This window comes from Ascaphus truei, chromosome 5 (genome assembly GCF_040206685.1).
Source record: "Ascaphus truei isolate aAscTru1 chromosome 5, aAscTru1.hap1, whole genome shotgun sequence".
Lineage (NCBI taxonomy): Eukaryota > Metazoa > Chordata > Amphibia > Anura > Ascaphidae > Ascaphus > Ascaphus truei.
The window spans coordinates 243,242,099-243,262,063 of NC_134487.1; the positions used below are offsets into that span (position 1 = coordinate 243,242,099).

At 41.9% G+C, this 19,965-nt stretch overlaps 1 protein-coding gene across 1 annotated transcript in view; it reads left to right on the forward strand.

Annotated features, from left to right (window-relative positions):
* Positions 1–19,965, forward strand: part of SLIT3 (slit guidance ligand 3) — a 765,483-nt gene that overhangs the window by 561,325 nt on the left and 184,193 nt on the right. The window contains exon 9 of the mRNA XM_075601882.1: positions 3,235–3,376. Coding sequence (XP_075457997.1) covers positions 3,235–3,376 — 142 coding nt within the window. The remainder of the gene's footprint in view (positions 1–3,234; positions 3,377–19,965) is intronic.

Sequence of the window (19,965 nt, forward strand, 5' to 3'; positions counted from 1 at the left end):
CGCAGACTGATAAAGAAGGGAGAGGAGAGAGCAACAGATGCTGGGTAAGTCAATAATGCATTGAATGCATTGGAGATGTTTATAAATCGGGGGCCACACTCAGACTGCATTGTAGCAGATCGCGCCATAACAGGGTTGAGCTGTATTTACTAAATTTGGATAATCGTTTTTTTAATCAGGAAAAGTACAACAATTTTTTTTGAGCCACTTTAACTAAAACCAGGCTCTTTTGGGGGGGATCATACTAGCTATGCCTTTAGGAAAACAAAAATATTTCCCCTACCTGTACCTCGGATGTGTGAGGTAATGGCTGCCTGGAACGTCAGGTTCATTTTGAAAGTTGTTGAGTGCTTCAGAGATTTAAGTAGGAATATCTCAATAACCAGTGTTCGACAAACCTATACATTTGCACGCCCCGGGCGAGTGGATTTAACATCGTGGTGAGCTCCTATTGGCCCAAGCAGCACACGTGTGGTACTAGGTGGCGAGTAGATTTTTTTTGTTCGGCGAGTAGATTTTTTGGTGATTTGTCGACCACTGTCAATAACTATGAACATCTAATGTCAAGTTTTCCAGTTTAACAACGTGTAAAAAAAAAAAATATATATACAGTGGTCGACAAATCACCAAAAAATCTACTCACCGAACAAAAAAATCTACTCGCCACCTAGTACCACACGTGTGCTGCTTGGGCCACTAGGAGCTCGCCACGATGTTAAATCCACTCGCCCGGGGCGTGCAAATGTATAGGTTTGTCGAACACTGTATATATATATATATAGCCACAAACACATAGTGTATTTTTTCTGATAGAACAATGACAATATACAATTTTTCACGTACATGAATTAATTCCTGCTACAAAGAGCTTACAATCTAATTTTGGGACATTGGGATTTAAAACAGGTCTACCTGTTGCAAAGGCAATGTCCTTACCACTAAGCTACTACTTCAGCTCTCTCTCTATCTCTCTATCTTCCCCCCCACCCTTTGTCTCCCCCCTCCCTCTCCTTTTCCCCCTCCTCTCTCTCCTCTTTCTCAATATTTAATTTAGTTTAAATTAAAAAAAACCCATGTTCAATATTTAAAAACTGTGGCCACATCATTGTAATATCATGGTTTGGTATTCACACCACGCAGATCTGCTGCAGCGAAAGCCAATGCATATGTATGACCATACATGAAATACCTTCAATGCTTTGCCTGCTATATTTCACAAGTTTAAAAAGTGATCATGCACATTTCAAAATCATATTTATTCATGGGCGTTTTGCAACCACAACAATTTACTGAATTCCCCCTTTTTAACTCCATTCAGGAATGCCTACAATATACATCATAGTTGATAGCTTCTCTTTTCTTTGGTTGCATCTAGTCCACATAATATTGACAGATCAAAAGAAGGATGACCATTGGCTGCAATCTCTTTGAGCTAATGGAAATTCAAGCACACAGGCAGCAATTCTCAGCGGAATCCATGACATTTCTCAAACAGAAGGCCTAGCATTTCAGCAATTCTCTTTTCTTTTGTCAAGAGAGATTGCCCCTTGATGTACATGGCCAGCCACTAGCAATTTTCATTTTTTTTTTTGCTATAGAGAAATGGATTTGCATATCAAAATCTTAACATATCAGGCCATATCTATCTAAAAAAAATATTTTTGGGGAGGAGGACGGGTCTTTAAATGGCTACACTTCTCTACATATTTCAATCAAATTATGTAATGACTAAAGAAGCAATCCAAGCATGCGATGTTGTATGTATTTGTTTTTACTTTTAACATACGATTGAAGCAGGGGGTCGCCTGAGCTGAACCCCGTTCATTTCATCCCCAGGGGACTCCTGCTTTGAGAGATACTTACTTCCATACTTGGTGCCAGTAGCCGCTTCGCTCGGCTAGCAGGGATCACGTAATTGCGGAGTTTGAAAGCTCCTGTGTCCTGCAGTTCAATAGGAAGCTGTGACATCATCAGGTTCAGCTTCCTACTCGCCCGCGTGACGTGGGAGCTTTTAACTTTGCAGTGATACCAGCACCCCCTTCGGAGGTATGTATCACGGGAAGCAGGGGGTCCCACAGAGCTGATACTAATGGGTTTAAGTTTCAAAGACCCCTTGCTTCAAACCTGTGTTAAAAAATAAGAAATTAAAAAAAGGCCATGTGTTGCTCCTTTGAAGGAGAATTCACATTGCAGTCAGTGCTCTCAATGCAGTAGCTATTTGAAGTTGTCCATTGAAATGTTGTAAATATCCTTCATCCTCCTGTATTGCTGAATGAGGCGGGCAGATTTGCAGTCTGGCATGTCTGTTTTTCCCTGCTGCTTAGCAACTCTGATCCAGCAGTCTGAATGTCATAAACCTCCTACTATTAGGCACATTGAAAGCCACTTTTACCATAGCGCAGTGCTTTCAATGCCTAGGAAATAAGGAATTGGGATGTCCAAGCAAAGCCTCTAACATTTTGAATTGTGTGAAGCGGTGTGCAGTTGCATTAAGTCTACAATATGCAAAATAAAAATGATGCTTTTTGCTGCAATTGACTGAATACATCTTACCATTTGCATTTTGATGTCAGAATTGTCCTCCACCTATTATGTAATATTATCAACATGTTGTTGCAAGAATGACTATAATATGGATAACAACACCTGTGGATCTGTTGTAGGCTGTTTTGTAATATACCAGCATGAAAGTTCTTCATAGTTTATATTATAATATACAGAGCTTTCAACAAAGTGTTTTGTCAGTACACTTAAAAGAAGTGCTGCATGAAATGTGTAATTTATTCATTGCCTGCTCTAGCTGATTTCTGTCTCTCTGTTGTCTCAGAATATGGTTAAGAAGAATTTCAGTAATTAATGGGGTCCAGATTGTTATTTTTAAGGTCCTTCAACAATATATGTATGGGGGGGGGGGGGGATGTCTGGTTTATTAATAAAGGATTTTTGCAAACGCTGTGGGTATACGATTGAGTAGGACAATGTTCTTTTTGCATTGAAGTACTTAAGTATTTCACTATTCAGTGAGGCTTTTAAGGGGTTATTCGCCTTTGAGATTAGAGTACCCTTATGCCTGTTAATTATCTTTTGTTAACTATAGACACATACAGTGTATATATATATATATATATATATATATATATATATATATATATATATATATGTATATATTTATCCCCAAAATATTATTGATATCTGGTAAAACGTGTGTATTATTATTGTGCATTGATTTCACAGGATCACAGCATGAGCCTCCGTTATGCAATGCCAATGCAGTCAGCTGCCCATCTGCCTGTGCCTGCAGCAACAATGTCGTTGACTGTCGAGGGAAGGGGCTGACTGAAATCCCAGCCAATTTACCAGAAGGCATTATAGAAATGTAAGTAGTCCTCTTATCCCTTTGTCATTATCTCTGAAAATGATTGACATACTGTAACACTTACTTTATAGTACAAAATACAACAGCACCTTTATCATTTCAATTATTTCTTTAGTAACTACATAAGACAGAGGTTCTCAACTCCAGTCCTCAGGACTCCACAACAGGTTAGGTTTTAAGAATGTCCCAGCTTCAGCACAGGTGACTCAATCAGTGGCTCAGTTGAAGACTGTGCTGAAGCAAGAGCAACTGATTGGAATCACCTGTGCTGAAGCTGCGATATCCTGAAAACCTGATATGTTGGGGGGTCCTGAGGACCCTTGACATAAGACATTCATTTTAAGCCAGCAAGGCATGGACTACATAGAGATGTAGCCAATGATATTGCACCTGTTAACACACGATAGCGTGTTTCTGCTGGCGCATGTTTGAACGTGTTATTCTGCAATGTGCAATTAAATTCAATGAAGCCGCTAGTGGCAAAACCTAACAATTTGTGCAATAGCGATAACAGATGTGATAGCATTGGCTACATCTGCATGGCAAAAAAGACAGAGGGGCCTATTTATTTATTTATAAAATATTTTACCAGGAAGTAATACATTGAGAGTTACCTCTCGTTTTCAAGTATGTCCTGGGCACAGAGTTAAGACAAATAATACATGGTTACAAACACAGTTACATATATGAACAGGGTATACATTATATACAAGACATTGCATGCACAGTTAAAGAAAATATATATTATGGGCGAATTAAACAGTTACAGACCAGATTAAAATGTGAGACAGCCTTAGATTTGAAAAAAATTTAAACTGGTGGTGGATGTGAGAGTCTCTGGTAGGTTGTTCCAGTTTTGGGGTGCACGGTAAGAGAAGGAGGAACGGCCGGATACTTTGTTGAGCCTTGGGACCATGAACAGTCTTTTGGAGTCTGATCTCAGGTGATAAGTGCTGCATGTGGTAGGGGTGAGGAGCTTGTTCAGATAGCTGGGTAGCTTGCCCATAAAGAATTTAAAGGCATGACAGGAAAGGTGAACTTTGTGCCTAGACTCTAGTGATGACCAGAGACAGGGGGTGCCCAATGCTACATCCCATTGACAAAACATATATGATGAAAAGTATAAAGTTAAATACTTCAATAATAATAATAATATTAAATACTTGGTTATTTGGTTAAACCTTTGGCCAAAGAGTATTAAGCCTGCATACCAATGTCAAGATATAACCAAATTAATGCCAACCAGACATAAATATATATTCATTATGTGGTGGGTGTGGGAGTTTGAGCTTGCTGGGAATGTGTGTTAATCTGTCTGACTGGTAGCAGTCAATTGGAGGCTGTGGCACCTCCCCCCAGAGCTCACTCCTCCTCCTTCACCTTTTTAGCTTGGGAGGTCATTTCACTTGCTGCAGGAACAAGACCTATAATGGTTCTTCCCCTCTTACAGAGGTAAAAGGAAGGGTTCACAGTGTAGTGTAGTGTAGTGTAGGACCTGCATTAATTTGGTTATACCTTGATGTTGGTATGCAGGCTTAATACGCTTTGGCCAAAGGGTTAACCAAATAACCAAGTATTTAATATTATTATTATTGAAGTATTTAACTTTATACTTTTCATCATATATGTTTTGTCAATGGGATGTAGCATTGGGCACCCCCTGTCTCTTCTAGTGATGACCAATCTAGTTCTTTGAGCATTTCGCAGTGATGTGTGTTGTAGTTGCATTGGAGAACAAAACAACAAATTGAATTGTAGAGGGTGTCAAGTTTGCTAAGGTGGGTTTGAGGTGCCGTGCCATATACTATGTCTCCATAGTCAATAATTGGCATTAGCATCTGCTGTGCGATACGCTTTCTGACCAGGAGACTTAGGAAGGATTTGTTCCTGTAAAGTACCCCTAGTTTGGCATAGGTCTTGGTTGTCAGGGTATCAATGTGCATTCCGAATGTTAAGTGGGAGTCAAACCATAAGCCCAGGTATTTAAAACTAGTGACAGGGGTTAGGGTGGTGTTAGCGTTGGTTCTAATCAGGAACTCAGTCGCTGGAAGCTTTAAAAATTTAGTCTTGGTAACAAATACCATTGTTACAGTCTTATCAGTGTTTAAAAACAGTTTGTTTTGGGAAATCCAGTTTTGGAGTCTCAAAAAGTCAGACTGAAGTATGTGTTGAAGGTCAGAGAGGCTATGGCTGTGTGCATATAGGATTGTGTCATCTGCATACATGTGTATTGAGGCTTCCTTACAAGCTGTGGGAAGATCATTAATGAACACTGAGAAGAGTAGGGGCCCCAGAACAGAGCCTTGCGGGACACCACAGGGGATATTCAGGGGGTTGGAGTTAGAGCCTGAGATGGACACATGTTGGGATCTTCCTGATAGGTAGGACTGAAACCAGTTTAAAGCATGCTTCCCTATTCCAGAGCTCTGGAGTTTGTTAAGCAGGATAGCATGATCAACTGTATCAAAAGCCTTTGCAAAATCTAGGAATATTGCACCAGTGAGTTGTCCCCGTTCCATTCCACAATGGATTTCATTGCAAACTTTTAGCAGGGTAGTTACGGTGGAGTGTTTGGGACGAAAGCCAGATTTGAATTGGCTAGGGATATTTGTCTTGGTATAGTAATCGCTTAATTGGGAGTGGACACATTTTTCCATGACTTTGGATAGAATTGGGAGAAGTGAGATTGGTCTGTAGTTTGAGACAGTGTTTTTGTCCCCACTTTTGAAGATTGGGACATCTCTGGCAGTTTTCCAGGTCTTAGGGATATGGCCTGCAGACAGGATAGAGTTGACTATGGAAGCAATTGGTTTGGCAATGGCTGGGGCACCAAGTCGTAGGAACCTAGATTGTAGTAAGTCAGGTCCGCATTGGATGATTAGTTTTAGTTTGAGGAGCGCTTGTGTAATCTTCTCTTCAGATACTGGGCCAAATTGAAAATTGTGGGCAGTGTTGGGAAGGGGTGGGGCTATGTGGGCACTCCCAGGATGAGATTCATGTTTGGGGTTTGTGCTGCGTTTTGCTAATAAGTTAGTGGCACACCCCACAAAGTAATCATTGAATGCATTTGCAATGTCAGTGGGGTTTGTCAGAGTAATATCCCCTTTTGTGATATTACTTGGTTGTTGATGGTTAGGAGGCTGGAATATATTGTTGATAACCTTCCAGAAGTTAGCTGGGTTTGATGTATTTTGGTGGAGATTGTCAGAGTAATATTGTGCTTTTGCATGCCTTGTTTGCCTTGTGCACATGTTCCATTCCGCAGGCATCTGTAGTGATTGAGATCCTTGGTAGTGCCAGTTACTTTGTAGCTTTTCCACACGGTATCCCTGAGCTGGTAGAGTGCAATAAGGTCAGTTGTAACCCATGGAAGAAGGGCCCCCCGTACCCTTATTTTGCGTAGTGGAGCATGGGTATCGCAGAGTTTTAAGATTGGAAATAGTCGAGCGCAGAATCAGGGTTGGGAATTAAATCGATTCTGTGCCATGGGCAGTTGGTAAGGTCATCCAGAAACTGTTGTGGGTTGTGGGTTAAAGTTTTTAAATGTTCTAGTGAGGAGAACTTTAGGGCTTGAATGGGGCGTTTTAATTTTCCTTACACAGTACACTATTGCATGGTCACTGAAAATGTCAGGAAGGATGCCAGAGGATTGGATTCTGCACTATGCACTAAAGGTTCATAAAAAGTCGCCACGCCATTTAAATCACCGTTTTTATGAGCGTTGCTATCACGGTAGTCAGAAAGCCTTGATTACCTGTCATAGCAAAATTCACAAAACGGGCGATTAGCCGGTGATCTGATGAATGACGCTCTGAAAAGGCCTTACCCGGTGAGTTGTATCTGATGCAGAGAGAGCTGCTCTGAGAAGCGTCTCTTCCTGTGCAAATCTCGTCCGAAATGTATATGTATAAATTTAAATTTTGTTAATAGTTTAGATGAGCAGGGGGTCTCCTGAGCTGAACTGCATTGGTTTCAGCCTCGGGGACCCCCTACTTCCTGATGTACAGGCCCCGTATCTCCTATGCATTTTATTCCCACGGTCACGTGACGCAGACATTTAAATGCATAGGAGAAACCGGCACCCCATAATGGGGCCTGTATCTCAAGAAGTAGGGGGTCCTTGAGGCTATCTGCTATGGTAATGAAGTTTACTGTAAATGCATTATTATTGCATTGGATTCATGCCAGGGGTCTCTGGTGCTAATATTAATGGATATCAGCTCCAGAGATTCCCGGCATCAATCCTATGCAGGAAAATTGCAAGTCCCATCTCGCAGCTTCTCTGCAGGTTTCCAACACCTTCACGCCAACGTTTTCTGGCGTGAGGATTTTGTGATAAAATCACTATTCTAGAGCGGCGAAAGGCATTCATAGCCTAATCACTGCTACTAGAATTGCATGTCGATAAGTGGCGTATCACCCCTGCCTCAGTGATTTTTTTTAGGAGTAATTTTTTGGGGGCGATTCAGTCTTTTATCACCCATTTATCACCGCTTACTGAATAGCAGAAGGCATTTTGGGCGATAAGTGGCTTATGAACGCTTACTGCATAGGCCCCAGATAGTCTCAAAAATATTGTAATGTTTGCACAATCCATTTTCTTTCCGCCTAAGGTTTTAGTAATATCTTTAGTGGTTTTCAATTTACAGTAATTAAGGAATTGTAATGTACTAATTGTATCCCCTTTACCCCCACCCTAAGTGAGATTTGGTCTGCTACTCCATATTTACTGCGGTGTGGTGTGTACATGTGAAGTAACAGGAGGGCTGAGTGCTCTGTGTGGTGTGGGCAGAAAAGGACAGGGTTTACAGGGTACCGTTTTCGTGGTTGCAGCGCCGCCAGTCAGCATGGATCCTCTGGATAGAAGGATGGTCCAGACTGACACCTTTCTTTAGCCCAAGACAGTGAATCACTTGCTTATGGTTCCATGGTATTTATTGCATTGGTTAAGATCTTTTACAGTTAAATCTCTTGCTTCCCCTAAGAAGGTCATTTCAAGGCTTGAGGCCCATCTAAGTTTCTTCCTGCATGGTGCTCCTCCTGAGGCCTCCTAATGAGACCAAGGGAAGTTGTTTTTCACTCCACAGAGGGAGGAAAGAGACACACCCACTTTTGGGAAAGTGCCAGTATTTAAGCACTTGGGTTGTGCTTGTAACCCTGCCCTATAACAGAGCAGGTCTGGATACTGACAGGCCATCACATCCATCCCTCCCCTCAGGTGACCCAACCAGTATCCACCCCTCAGGCAGACACTTTCTGGCTGTTGCTAGGCCCGTCCTTGGATAAATCAAATGTATCTAAGGCTGCATAGCACACCAGGCCTTTATCAAAGAATGAACCCATCCACTGCCTGCACCTAACAGGACTTACACTGGTAGGACCCAGGAAAATAAATAGCGACCGGAGGCTATGCTACCCCGCTTGGACTACAGTAGGCGTAACATCCCATACTGTACAACAAGCGTGAATTAACCTAAACACAAAATTGTATTAACATATGCATACATTAATACATTTCAATACAACAGTACCATACATATCCATCTCCCACTGGAACCTGAATCTAACAATGAGTGGTACTAGAGCTACCTCAGTAGTAATGGGCTGGATCAGGTTTCTTGATCATATTGCCCTGACTATCAGGCACCCTGACGGAGTAACACCTCCTTCTCCAGACTCAGAGATATACTTCACTCTGTTTAGGTGTATATTACGGCCCACTACCCACAACTTAACACGATGTTTTGCCCTGTCAAAATCATGGAATCTGGAGTCTCTGGTAGTGCTAGCTAGATGAGCTATAGCTTCCTCCCCACTCCATTCAGTGTTCCTCAGCACTCCTCATGAGGTTGGGAGATATGGATTCTCGTATCCCATCTTGCAGAATCTTTGCACTAGGACTTTCTCTGCCCTGCTGTACTTCATCTGCCCTTTTCGGTGACTGTACCGGGTAGCACCCAAAACACTGACCCTTCCCATAATGGTGATTCTATGCTTTCTTCCCTAACCGGAGAGTTAGTGGTCCTTGGCCCTAGCAAACTACTCTTGGCTGACCCCATCTGGGCTTGTTCTGATGAGGACTTGTCCTCATGTTCCACCCGGATCGGGACAAGCCCAGATGGGGTCAGCCCCATGGCACAGATTTTCCCACAGCTGGTATAGATATAATAGGCATTACAGACATGTTATCACATTCCACATTTTTGCTTGGGGCCACGGAACTCACCGGGGGCAAGGGTCTAGGAATCAAGGGTCTTATGCAAGGACCTGGATCGGTAGTGGAAGGCGGGACGGAAATATCAGAACCCTTGGATATGGTCGCAGCCTACCCGGCCGACTAGGTTACAACCACGAACTTGTCCTTTGGACTGTCTCTCTAGATGACAGTAAGTAGAGGTTGTGCACGGGGTCCCTGGAGGTAAAGCAGGGGTTTCTCTTGTCGGCTCTCCGGCGCTCACAGGGATGACATCGCCAGAGGATTGCCAGGACACTTCTGCAAATAGGGTCCTTTACAGGCAGCACACTGGGCCGATAGCTGCAGCTTCTCTACCGTGGCACCACATAGCGCACATACCCCCAGAGTCTGGTACGTTCTGTCCTCATAGGTGACCACCATTACTCCGCCAGGCAAGCGGTAAGCGTTGTCCAGATCCTCAATTATAGCTTACATTTTGAAGGAGGTAAGGCAGCTCTGTATGCACATCTGTAGCTGTTGAAGTACACGTGCAATCTGGCTCCTCACATCCTGTTTGTTCCGTGCGTACGTCCAGCTCCTCCCCCTGGTGAATGCGATAGTCCAATCAGGAGCAAGGACAAGGGCGGGGTTTCAGCAGTTTGCGCTTGTTTCTACAAACTAAGTCCCAGCAAAAGCTTGCAACTGCATGCAACTTTTGCAAAAACACCATGTGGCTTCCCGGGTTCGGCGGAAATCGCCATTTTGAGTTAGTTAAACAGACCATGTGGCTCCCAGTTCTTTGGAACCGCTATTTTGTAATCCACACTGCTTTGGGTATTTTCTCTGTAGAGAAGCATCCCCTGGCAGGCAAACCCCCCGTGAAGCACATCCACTTGTACCACACAGTCCAGTTCTCTGCGATATTTTGTGCTTGGAACTTGCTACTAGTAAAGTGGTAACTCCTCAAATGGAAAGTTCTGGGCAACCTTGACTTAGAACAGGACCTGTAGCTTCTTGTCCCAACCAAAATATGCTTTAGGGCACTGCAGGCTGCAGTTTTCTTGGCAGATATGATAATCCCCTTTACACCACTCCTGTCTCACTCTCATCCTTCAGTACTGGAACTGTAAATACACTTTCTTTCTTTGGTTTCTTCTGCTGGTAAACCTGTCCTGTGAGCCTAATCTCAGCATCTCAGCAGCACCTCCATTTGTAGCCCCTTTACCCCCACCCTAAGTGAGATTTGGTCTGCTACTCCATATTTACTGTGATGTGGTGCATACCTGTGGGGTAACAGGAGGGCTGAGTCCTCCGCGTTGGTATGGGGAGAACAGGACAGGGTTTACAGGGTACCTTATTCGTGGTTGCAGTGCCTCCAGAGAGCATGGATCCCCTGGATAGAAGGATGGTCCAGACTGACCCCTTTCTTTAGCCCAAGACAGTGAATCACACTTGCTTATGGTTCCATGGTATTTATTGCATTGGTTAAGATCTTATTGCAGGTACATCTCTTGCTTCCCCTAAAAAGGTCACTTCAAGGCTTGAGGCCCATCTAAGTTTCCTCCTGCATGATGCTCCTCCTGAGGCCTCCTAATGAGACCAAGGGAAGGAACGAGAGGGAGGGAGGAACGAGACACACCCACTTTTGGGAAAGTGCCAGTATTTATACCCTTGGGTTGTGATGGTAACCCTGCCCTATAACAGAGCAGGTTTAGATACTGATAGGCCATCACATCCAGCATGTGACCCAACCGGTATCCACCCCTCAGGTTGACACTTTCTGGCTGTTGCTAGGCCCACCCTTGGATACATCAAATGGATCTAAGTCTGCAATAGCACACAAGGCCTTTCTGAAGGAATTAACCCATCCATTGCCTGCACCTAACAGGACACTTACACTGGTAGGGCCCAGGAAAATAAATAGCGGTCGGAGGCTATGCTACATAATATTGCTAATAACTTCTTGTTTGAATGTTATTAGATTTACTGTCATCATCCAGAATCAGTTGTGGTTGACGTAGAGGTTTTTCCCCCCCGCAATTTTTCATAGAAATCACACATTTGTGAAGTCATACAGATACAAAATAAGTTGCGGTGAGTAAAAAAGTGACAAAAACCCTTCACTGTGTTGAAATGGACTAGAAGCAAAAGGTGACACACTGTGAGTGCTCATTTGCATGTCATTACCCAGAATTCCTGACTGCAGTGGAAGCACTGTATGCTAAGAGATAATGGGGGAAAGGCAGGGTTGCACACCTGTCTGAGATATGTGAATGTGCTCACGAGTGGTATTTTTTATTTGCTGAAGTTATTCACAAATATCAACAATGCCAAAAAGACGGGATTTTAATTTGTTTCTTAGATTTTAAAGGGTTGTAGCTCAATGTTCACACAGAGAAAAAAACCTGTAGTGAGTGATCTGGAGCAACCACAAATCAAAAAGCATAGAGTGTACACAATACTTTCTGTACAACACACTTGGCTAAGCATGGGAGAATTCACTGTAACAGCAACCACTCTACTGTCTTGATGACTTCATTGCAAAAAAATCAGTTTCCATATTGTAACCTTTCCAGTAAGAAATTTCACAGCCAAAAAATGCAGAAAGGACATTTTATGACAGATCTCAAGCAGAGCACAAAGGCATTGTTAATAGAGCGTGGCCATCTCATTTGTAGACTGTATTCATTTGACAGCCAAGAATTATCAGTACTGATGCTTCACTTTTCCTCACGCCTATGATTTGTCTGTGTTGTGGAGAAGTTTGACAAACCATTATGCATTAGATGTTGTTTGAAATTGGAAAATTGCTGGAAAGCCTCTCCTTCAGTGAACAGGGTAACAGATACTAACCTATTCCCAGTAAAATGAGATAGGTGAGGCAAAATAAATAGAATGCTGGATCCTCCTCTCACCCTCTGCAGTATGCATTAGTCTTGAAGACAAATGGCCTCATCTTAGCTTTGAATCTGGATGGGCTCTAGGAAGGAAATATTTGTTCCTTTATTCCCCCCTTCTGTAGGAGAGTCGGGTCTAGCTGAAAAGTTGATGAAAATATATGGAGCACACTAAACCTTGAGATTGATTAAAATGTGCTAGTTTTTACTTATTGTTTAGCACCTCTAAAACAGGCTTTAAAAATAGATACAGTTCTGTTTATCTGAGCGAATGTAGCCATAATCTTCTTGCTGTACTGTACAAGCCTACCATAACAAAAATGTGCATATACTGTATTTTCTGTATTCTCGGAACATACACAAGCTGTTGCAGTAATAGTGGTACATTTGATTATGCATTATTTAAAAGAAGAAGTTGGTATTTTACTTTATTACCCTTTCATTTCTTTTCATTTGAATGTATAACCTTGCTTGTGTATTTAGTCTCAGCCACTTTCATTCACTTTTTTGTGACCTGATTATATTAAATGTTGCACACATATTCACCCTGATTAAAGGCTACTAGACAGAGAGGAGCACAAAGTTGTGTAGTCAGGCGGTAGTTGCAGTAGTGTCCCTGACGCATAAGGATATTGGCATTCAACTAAGGCCTCGGGCATGGTCAGCGCTGAGCCGTGCTGAGGCGCGCTTGCACTTACCTGTGAGCCCCTACAGCTGCAATGAGAGCGGCTTTAGTAGGGGCTCGCCTACGCTTCCGCAAGCGCGCGGAAGCGTAGGTCTTAGGTAATTTTGAAAATCACGCGCTTGCCGGAGCGCAGGGACGGTCACGTGAGCGGTTCGCCCAATGAGGGCGAACCAGCTCCGTGATGCCCCTGGCCCGCCCCCGACACGCCCCCTGACGGCGCGCTGTCTAAGGCCTCAGCGCGCCTCAGCACACCTGCCGGAACCCTGGGCGAGGCCTAAGGCTGTGCTTATAGTGCCGGGGACGGCGACAGCAATGTGACATTGCGTCAAAACAAATGCATTGCCACCGTCGCTGGAAGTCATCTCAATTTGATTTTTCCAGTGACGTAGCCTAAGCTTTATAAATTCGAAATGAACATATAAAAAATGGGTGGAGATTCCCAACTACCTGTACAGTAGCAAGACTTACTGTCGTTGAAGCCGCGGGGGAAAAATGCGTCCGTTTGCGGCCCGAGCTGAGTTAATTCTTCTGAGAAACGTAATGTACTCTGGGCCGTTCCAAATCGTGGCACGGAGGACAGTCTTGCTACATCTGTATGCATAATGCAAAACTGCTAACCTTTGGAATAACTACATTAACGACATCGTCCGTTGAGATTTTATGTCAATTACTCAGAGTACTGTGCTACAGGAAAAAAAATATTTAGAAATTCCCTGAAAGCTTTTTTTTGTATGGATTTTAATTTGTCTCTAATTACACAGATAAACCTCTTTGCCATAAATGTGACAACGGCAATGTATTTCATAGAAAAACAGGTTCACATAGGACGTCTTTAAACGATAAATTTATTTGTGTTTGTTTTGCAGTCAAATCAAATAGAAATATTGTTTTGCTTTATTGAGAACCGCACAGCGCTAAAACTATTCTGCAAACGGAATGTGTAATTTTAGTCTGAAAGCAACTTACACTTCAAAGACATTTTATGAAAGTCAAATCTTGGTTTACAATAAAGAAACTGGCCTCTCTCGGTACAACAAAGGTTCCGCTGGAAGAGAAAAGATAAAATTTATCAAATTGATGAAAAAGGACAAACGCACATCCATTTTTGTTGGATGAAAACGGCATCAGTTTCACAGAATAAGATACATAGGAGAGTCAAAGCACTGCCATTTCAATATCATATCTACTTTTTTAGCATTTGCTTCACAATCAAACACTTTTTCAGATTTAAACCAATGAGGCCATACTCTGTACATCACAACAGCAAATGTCAGTAAATGTCTAATCTTCTTGTTAAATATTATTTGAAAACAAGTTTTCTTTATCCACTGGTAACTGTTGAAGATTGATACTATATGTAGATAAAATAGGCAGTAAAAGTACCATATTTGTTATCTCTTTGTTTAGTAATGAACACACTAACACTACTACACATTTAAATGTACAATGATACTAATATATATATATATATATATATATATATATATATATATATATATACATATATACATACATATACATACATACATACATACATACATACATACATACATACATACATACATACATATATACACACACACACACACACACACACACACACACACACACACACACACACACATAGGTCAGTTGGCACTCCCATGAATGAAAAAGTAGTTTGCTGTTGCATGTCCCATAAGGATAATATAGTAATACGATACAGTGTAATCCAGAAATCAAGAGACTGCACACAGCAGAGTAGTATAGAAAAAAGTGCATTAGTGAAAGTGGTACAAACACCAACGTTTCGGTCCTCGCAGAGGGACCTTCCTCAGGGTGATATCATGTGTGTGTTTGTGTAGTGCTATCTTATTTTGCCCACTAATCAAAACTAGCAATGTGTCATGAACTTTGGGACTGATTGCACAAATATGGTGGGTTTTTTATACTTCTCTTTTCTTGATAGACGAAAAACTACATATCCCACAATATTTTGAAAAAAAAACAACAACTTTATTGCACTTCAATTCAATATAAGATGGGTACTCAACCACCATAGTGGGTTCATTTCTACAATTCTTTTATGGGCTTCTATGTATATGGGTTCTCAAATAGCAAGACCTTATTTGCACCAGTCTATGCATGGAGTCTGGGAAATTTACATCAGCTGAGGGACATTTAGCTCAGTAAGTCTTCCCATTTTTCTGCCAACTTTGCAAAACACAATAACAGATATCATCTAATATAAAAGATCTCCTTTTATTGGAGGTTAGCTGGGGGCTCATAGCTAATTGAGGAAAGAATTCAGCAGTAGTGCCAAAGCTGTGATAATCAGTAGACATGGGCAAACCAGTCCAAATCCGTTGCCCGGATTTCCATTCAAAGTCAGTTCTGTGGTGTAAAATCCGCCGATGAATTGTTAGTTTCAATCTGCGCGGATGAATCCAAAACTGCCATTCAATACAATCCGCTGGTGGATTTTAACAATCCATCCAAGGATTCCACAATCCGCTGATGGATTTTAAGAATCCAATCCACGGATTCAGCAATCTACACGGATTGGATTCATAAAATTCATCAGCGGATTGCGGAATCAGAGGTTGGATTGTCGGTGTAAAAAATATATATATGTCTGGAAATGGGGAATCGCTATTTTTGAGACTGATCCACAGAAATCCACGGACCAAAAAAACCTGCCGATCCAAGGTGGATCGAAATCCGCAAAAAAAAATTGGCGCCCATCTCTAGTAATCAGGGCTGAGCGTAAATCAGTTTTATTTCCCCAATAGTGGAAACGGAAGAATGTCATAACCAAGCATTTGGTGAGGAGCAAAGAGGTCAAGTTTGGGGACCCTGGACAGAAAAATGTGGTAGTGTAAGTGACACTTAGCTGTAATCACTGTTCTATAAATTAACCTATGTAATGAGTTCTCATTTACATGTCATTACCCAGAATCCCAGGCTGCAGTTGAAGCAATTGAATGCTAAGCGATAATGGGCAAAGGTTGGGTTGCAGAGCTGTGTGAGACATGCAAATTTACCCAAAAGTGGTATTTTTATTTGACATATATAATGCAAATATTTGAACCAAGGATACTTGAAATGTGCCTAATTAAAACTAATGACCACATAATACGCTGGATAAAATCAATCACATCACATTTTTGTGGTGGGTTCTCCTATTTTGTCAATAGGAGAAATTGGAGAGGCGTTACATGGTGCACAGATTATAATGAGATGTATCACATTCTGCATCTCTGTGGTCCATTCTTTTCCCCTTTTGTTTGCCCAAATAAATCTGCCATATCTGATGTGGCGTAAGTCTAAAATTCTGCCTTAGATATTAGAAACTGTTCTTCTATGTCACACAACTAACTAAAGGAGCATTTGGGGAGGAATTGCATGTAAAGTATGTCACTTGGTTCCCTACCTAGTGAAATAGACTCTGAGTTTAAGGTGCAATTCCACAGTCAGCCAGTTGAATTTCTTAGGGGCCTCTGAATGGGGAAGTGTTTGTTAATCAAATATTTTCTTTACCCTTCTCCCCACCCTGTCATTAAAAGAATGTGAGGAGAGCGGCTCTGGTTGTACAATCACTTGCCAAACATAGCCCTTCCAAGTCTAACTTTAAAAAATACATACAAAATAGTGGTAGGTGTTAGATTTGGGTAAAGAAAGATATCAGTTACCCAAAAGAGACCCCTTAAACATGCCACGGGAATGAGTGCACTTTGGTCCTAAGAGGGATTTCCCCTTTAACAGAGCTTTGTATATCTGACCTTGAGTGGGACTGCAGCTTTAATTCAACTTTGTAAGGGCAGGAACACGACCATCATTAAGCCTTGAATAAAAAAATAATAATAACCATTTAATACATGTAGGTTTGGGAGAAGACATTTACTAACGCAAATGACATTCAACAACGTGTCAATAGACTGTGGCAGTCATTTGCACCACATGGATATGTTGACATTGATCAAGCTCCCAACATTTGGTCTCATGGCTTATAATGTCACTAGAAACTGCAGGATTTAATTGATTGCCTTGCTGTGGGCATTACCCTTTAATTAATTTATTTTAACTGTCCACCTGCACTAATCTTGTGATGTCCAGTTTGCTGCGATAATCCCGTGTGACAATTAAAAACAAAATAAAATACAAATATCCCCGATATTGCAGGAATGTGTGAACAAAAAAAGCATGAGGCTTTAAATATGAAAAAGCAACATTGTTCCCGCAGCCTTGGAATTTGATATGGGAGGGGAAAAAGGAGCCGTTTGACCATTAAACTGATTCCTTACAGAGTAAAAGTTTATTTAAAAGAGCTATTCTTGCCATTCCCCGTGTTATTTTTATTTTTAAAGTATGATGTTCCATTCAGGAGTTATAAGTGTAGCTCTGTTTCCTCCACCCTATGGGAAATGTGGCGGCTACTGAGTGTGTGGTGCTTTACCTGTGGCTCACAGGAGGCCTGAACCTCCGCTGCTGGGAGCCCGGGATGTACCTGATCCGTCTAGTGATGGCGCCTCCATCTGTGAGGGATCGTGACATCGCCGGTTAACCCCTTCACAGGACCCAATGCAATAAGATCACACACTTGTATTTAATAACAGTTTATTGAACACAGGTATAACTAGATATATCATTAACCCACATACAATATAGGCCTCGCACGGCCGTTGTCCCACCGTGCATTCCAACCGTAGTGTCCACCCCTGATGGGATTTCCCCAAAGTACTGAGGGGCCCCTGGGCACCCAACCTCCCTGGGGTCCACAAGAGCCAACCCACCCAATGTGTGAGACAGCACTGCCCACAGTAACTGAAAGTGTTATAGTTGGTGCACGTTGTGAGGTACCTGCCCGGTGCTCTAGCACCTGGATATGGCCAAAAAGCAAAGGGATCCACAGATCCAGCGACGTCGATGTCAACGAAGCCTCCGCCTCTCCGTGGCGTGAACTCCAAAGGAGGGTCTCACCTTTGATAGTCTATGATAGTGCGGTGGTGGTCCTGCCCCAGACCAAAGTCCGCAAATCGCTGTGCGGCGTCTTCAAATGGCACTATACACTAACTGTATACAGCTACAGGTTCCTAGCTAGGGGTTTCCTAGGGGTTTTAGGGAATTCTAACTGCCATGCATCTCTCAGCCCTATTGGTTGCCTGGCAACATGTGGTCTGCAGCCCCTGAGGCTTTGGGACCTGCAGTTTCCCTGGTGTGCTATACTCCTAATGGCCGCCGCTTGCACTTGCTACTGCACATCCCCCCACACTCTCCCTAGCCTTCGTTGCCTATGAAAAGGTAAGGGGACAAACAGGGGACCAGGGGGACCCATGTTATACAAGCATTGGTAATATTACATGTGCAGGAAGTTAAAATGGAGCTCTCACCAGAGCCCAGTGATGTCTCAAGGTTACCATGGTAACTTTAGTAGTTAAAGATTAAGCAAATAATAATTAATAACAAAAAAAGAGCTCATGTACAGTAGGCTTCTGTAGGGGATTGCTGCTTCAAGCAATGCACATACTGTGTACATTTTAAACTCTAAACCTTATAAATAGAACAGAAAAGTAATTGTCACTTTTCTTAACATTGATACAGTATATAGATTCCAATGACTTTATCACTACGCTTTTATTTCTCATATTCTCCAAACATTTCCAGCATGTAGTATGTAGTTTATGAGGGACAGAGAAGTTTGTCTGTTCACTGTAAATAAGCATTTTCAGATGGACTTTTTTTTTAAACACACAAGTTACAAATAAATACGTTATAAGTTACAAATTTATCTGGAGGGTGAAAAAGGTCTAATTTTAATGTCCCCCCCCCACCCCCCTCCCCCCAAAAATAGCGAGTAGACAGGATCACCTAAGGGCCCGAGAGACTCAAATGTCAAAGCTAGCCTCTAAGTGAAAGATTTATCAGCATATCTCTAAAATATTTTCTTGATTGGAAAAGAGTCCCAGTGAATCTCTTTGAAGGTAAGGTTCATGCTTCATCTTGATTAATACAGCCCTTTGAATGAAGGCCATTTTGGCCCAAATTACGTTAACATACACTGTTGAAAGTCATAGGTATATTATCTCAAGGCAAGAATATAATTGAGTGTTTATAAACAGATTTATCTCTTGACTAAGGGTGCATAAAAGAAAACTTACAGTTTTAACAGTGCTTTTCATTTCTCACTCAACAGTTGGCAGCCTTTGATCTTTCTCTTGTTAGAGATTCAAAGCCTATTTAATTAGTTGATCGATCTGGTGGTAGGATATTGTCAGCGGTATAATGTATGTAAGCTGCTGGAGTGGAGTGCAGGAATTTCCTCTATCTGTCTCATACTTAACATGTAAGTCTAGTGATTCATGTGCACTTAGATTATCAATACTTTTAACAGTGGAATGATTTATGATATGAGCTAGTAAACAATTACAGTGTATACATTTCAAGTACCGTAGTTAGTATCATCTTTGTAAGGAAAATGAGTTTCCAATCAGTTGAACGTTAAAACCTTCAACAAATAAAAAAAACCGAACAAATTAAAAACGCACACATTCGTTGCAAAACGCACAAATTGGAAATGTATAATGTGCACCGAATAATGAAGCTATAAATCCATTAGTTTCTACAACAGAAAACTGCAAACATTTTTGCCATCTCATAAAAACTAAAAAAATAAAAATAACTGACTAGAACAGGGGCGCGCAAACATTTTTCCCTGCACCCCCCTGCTGGCAGTTCCCCTCTCTCCGCCCCCCCGCCCTTACCTTTGCTCCAGCGGCGGCATCATGACATCGCAGTGTACTCGCAGTGTCATTTGACGCCAAGTTGCCATGGCGATGCATGTAAGAAGCCGCCA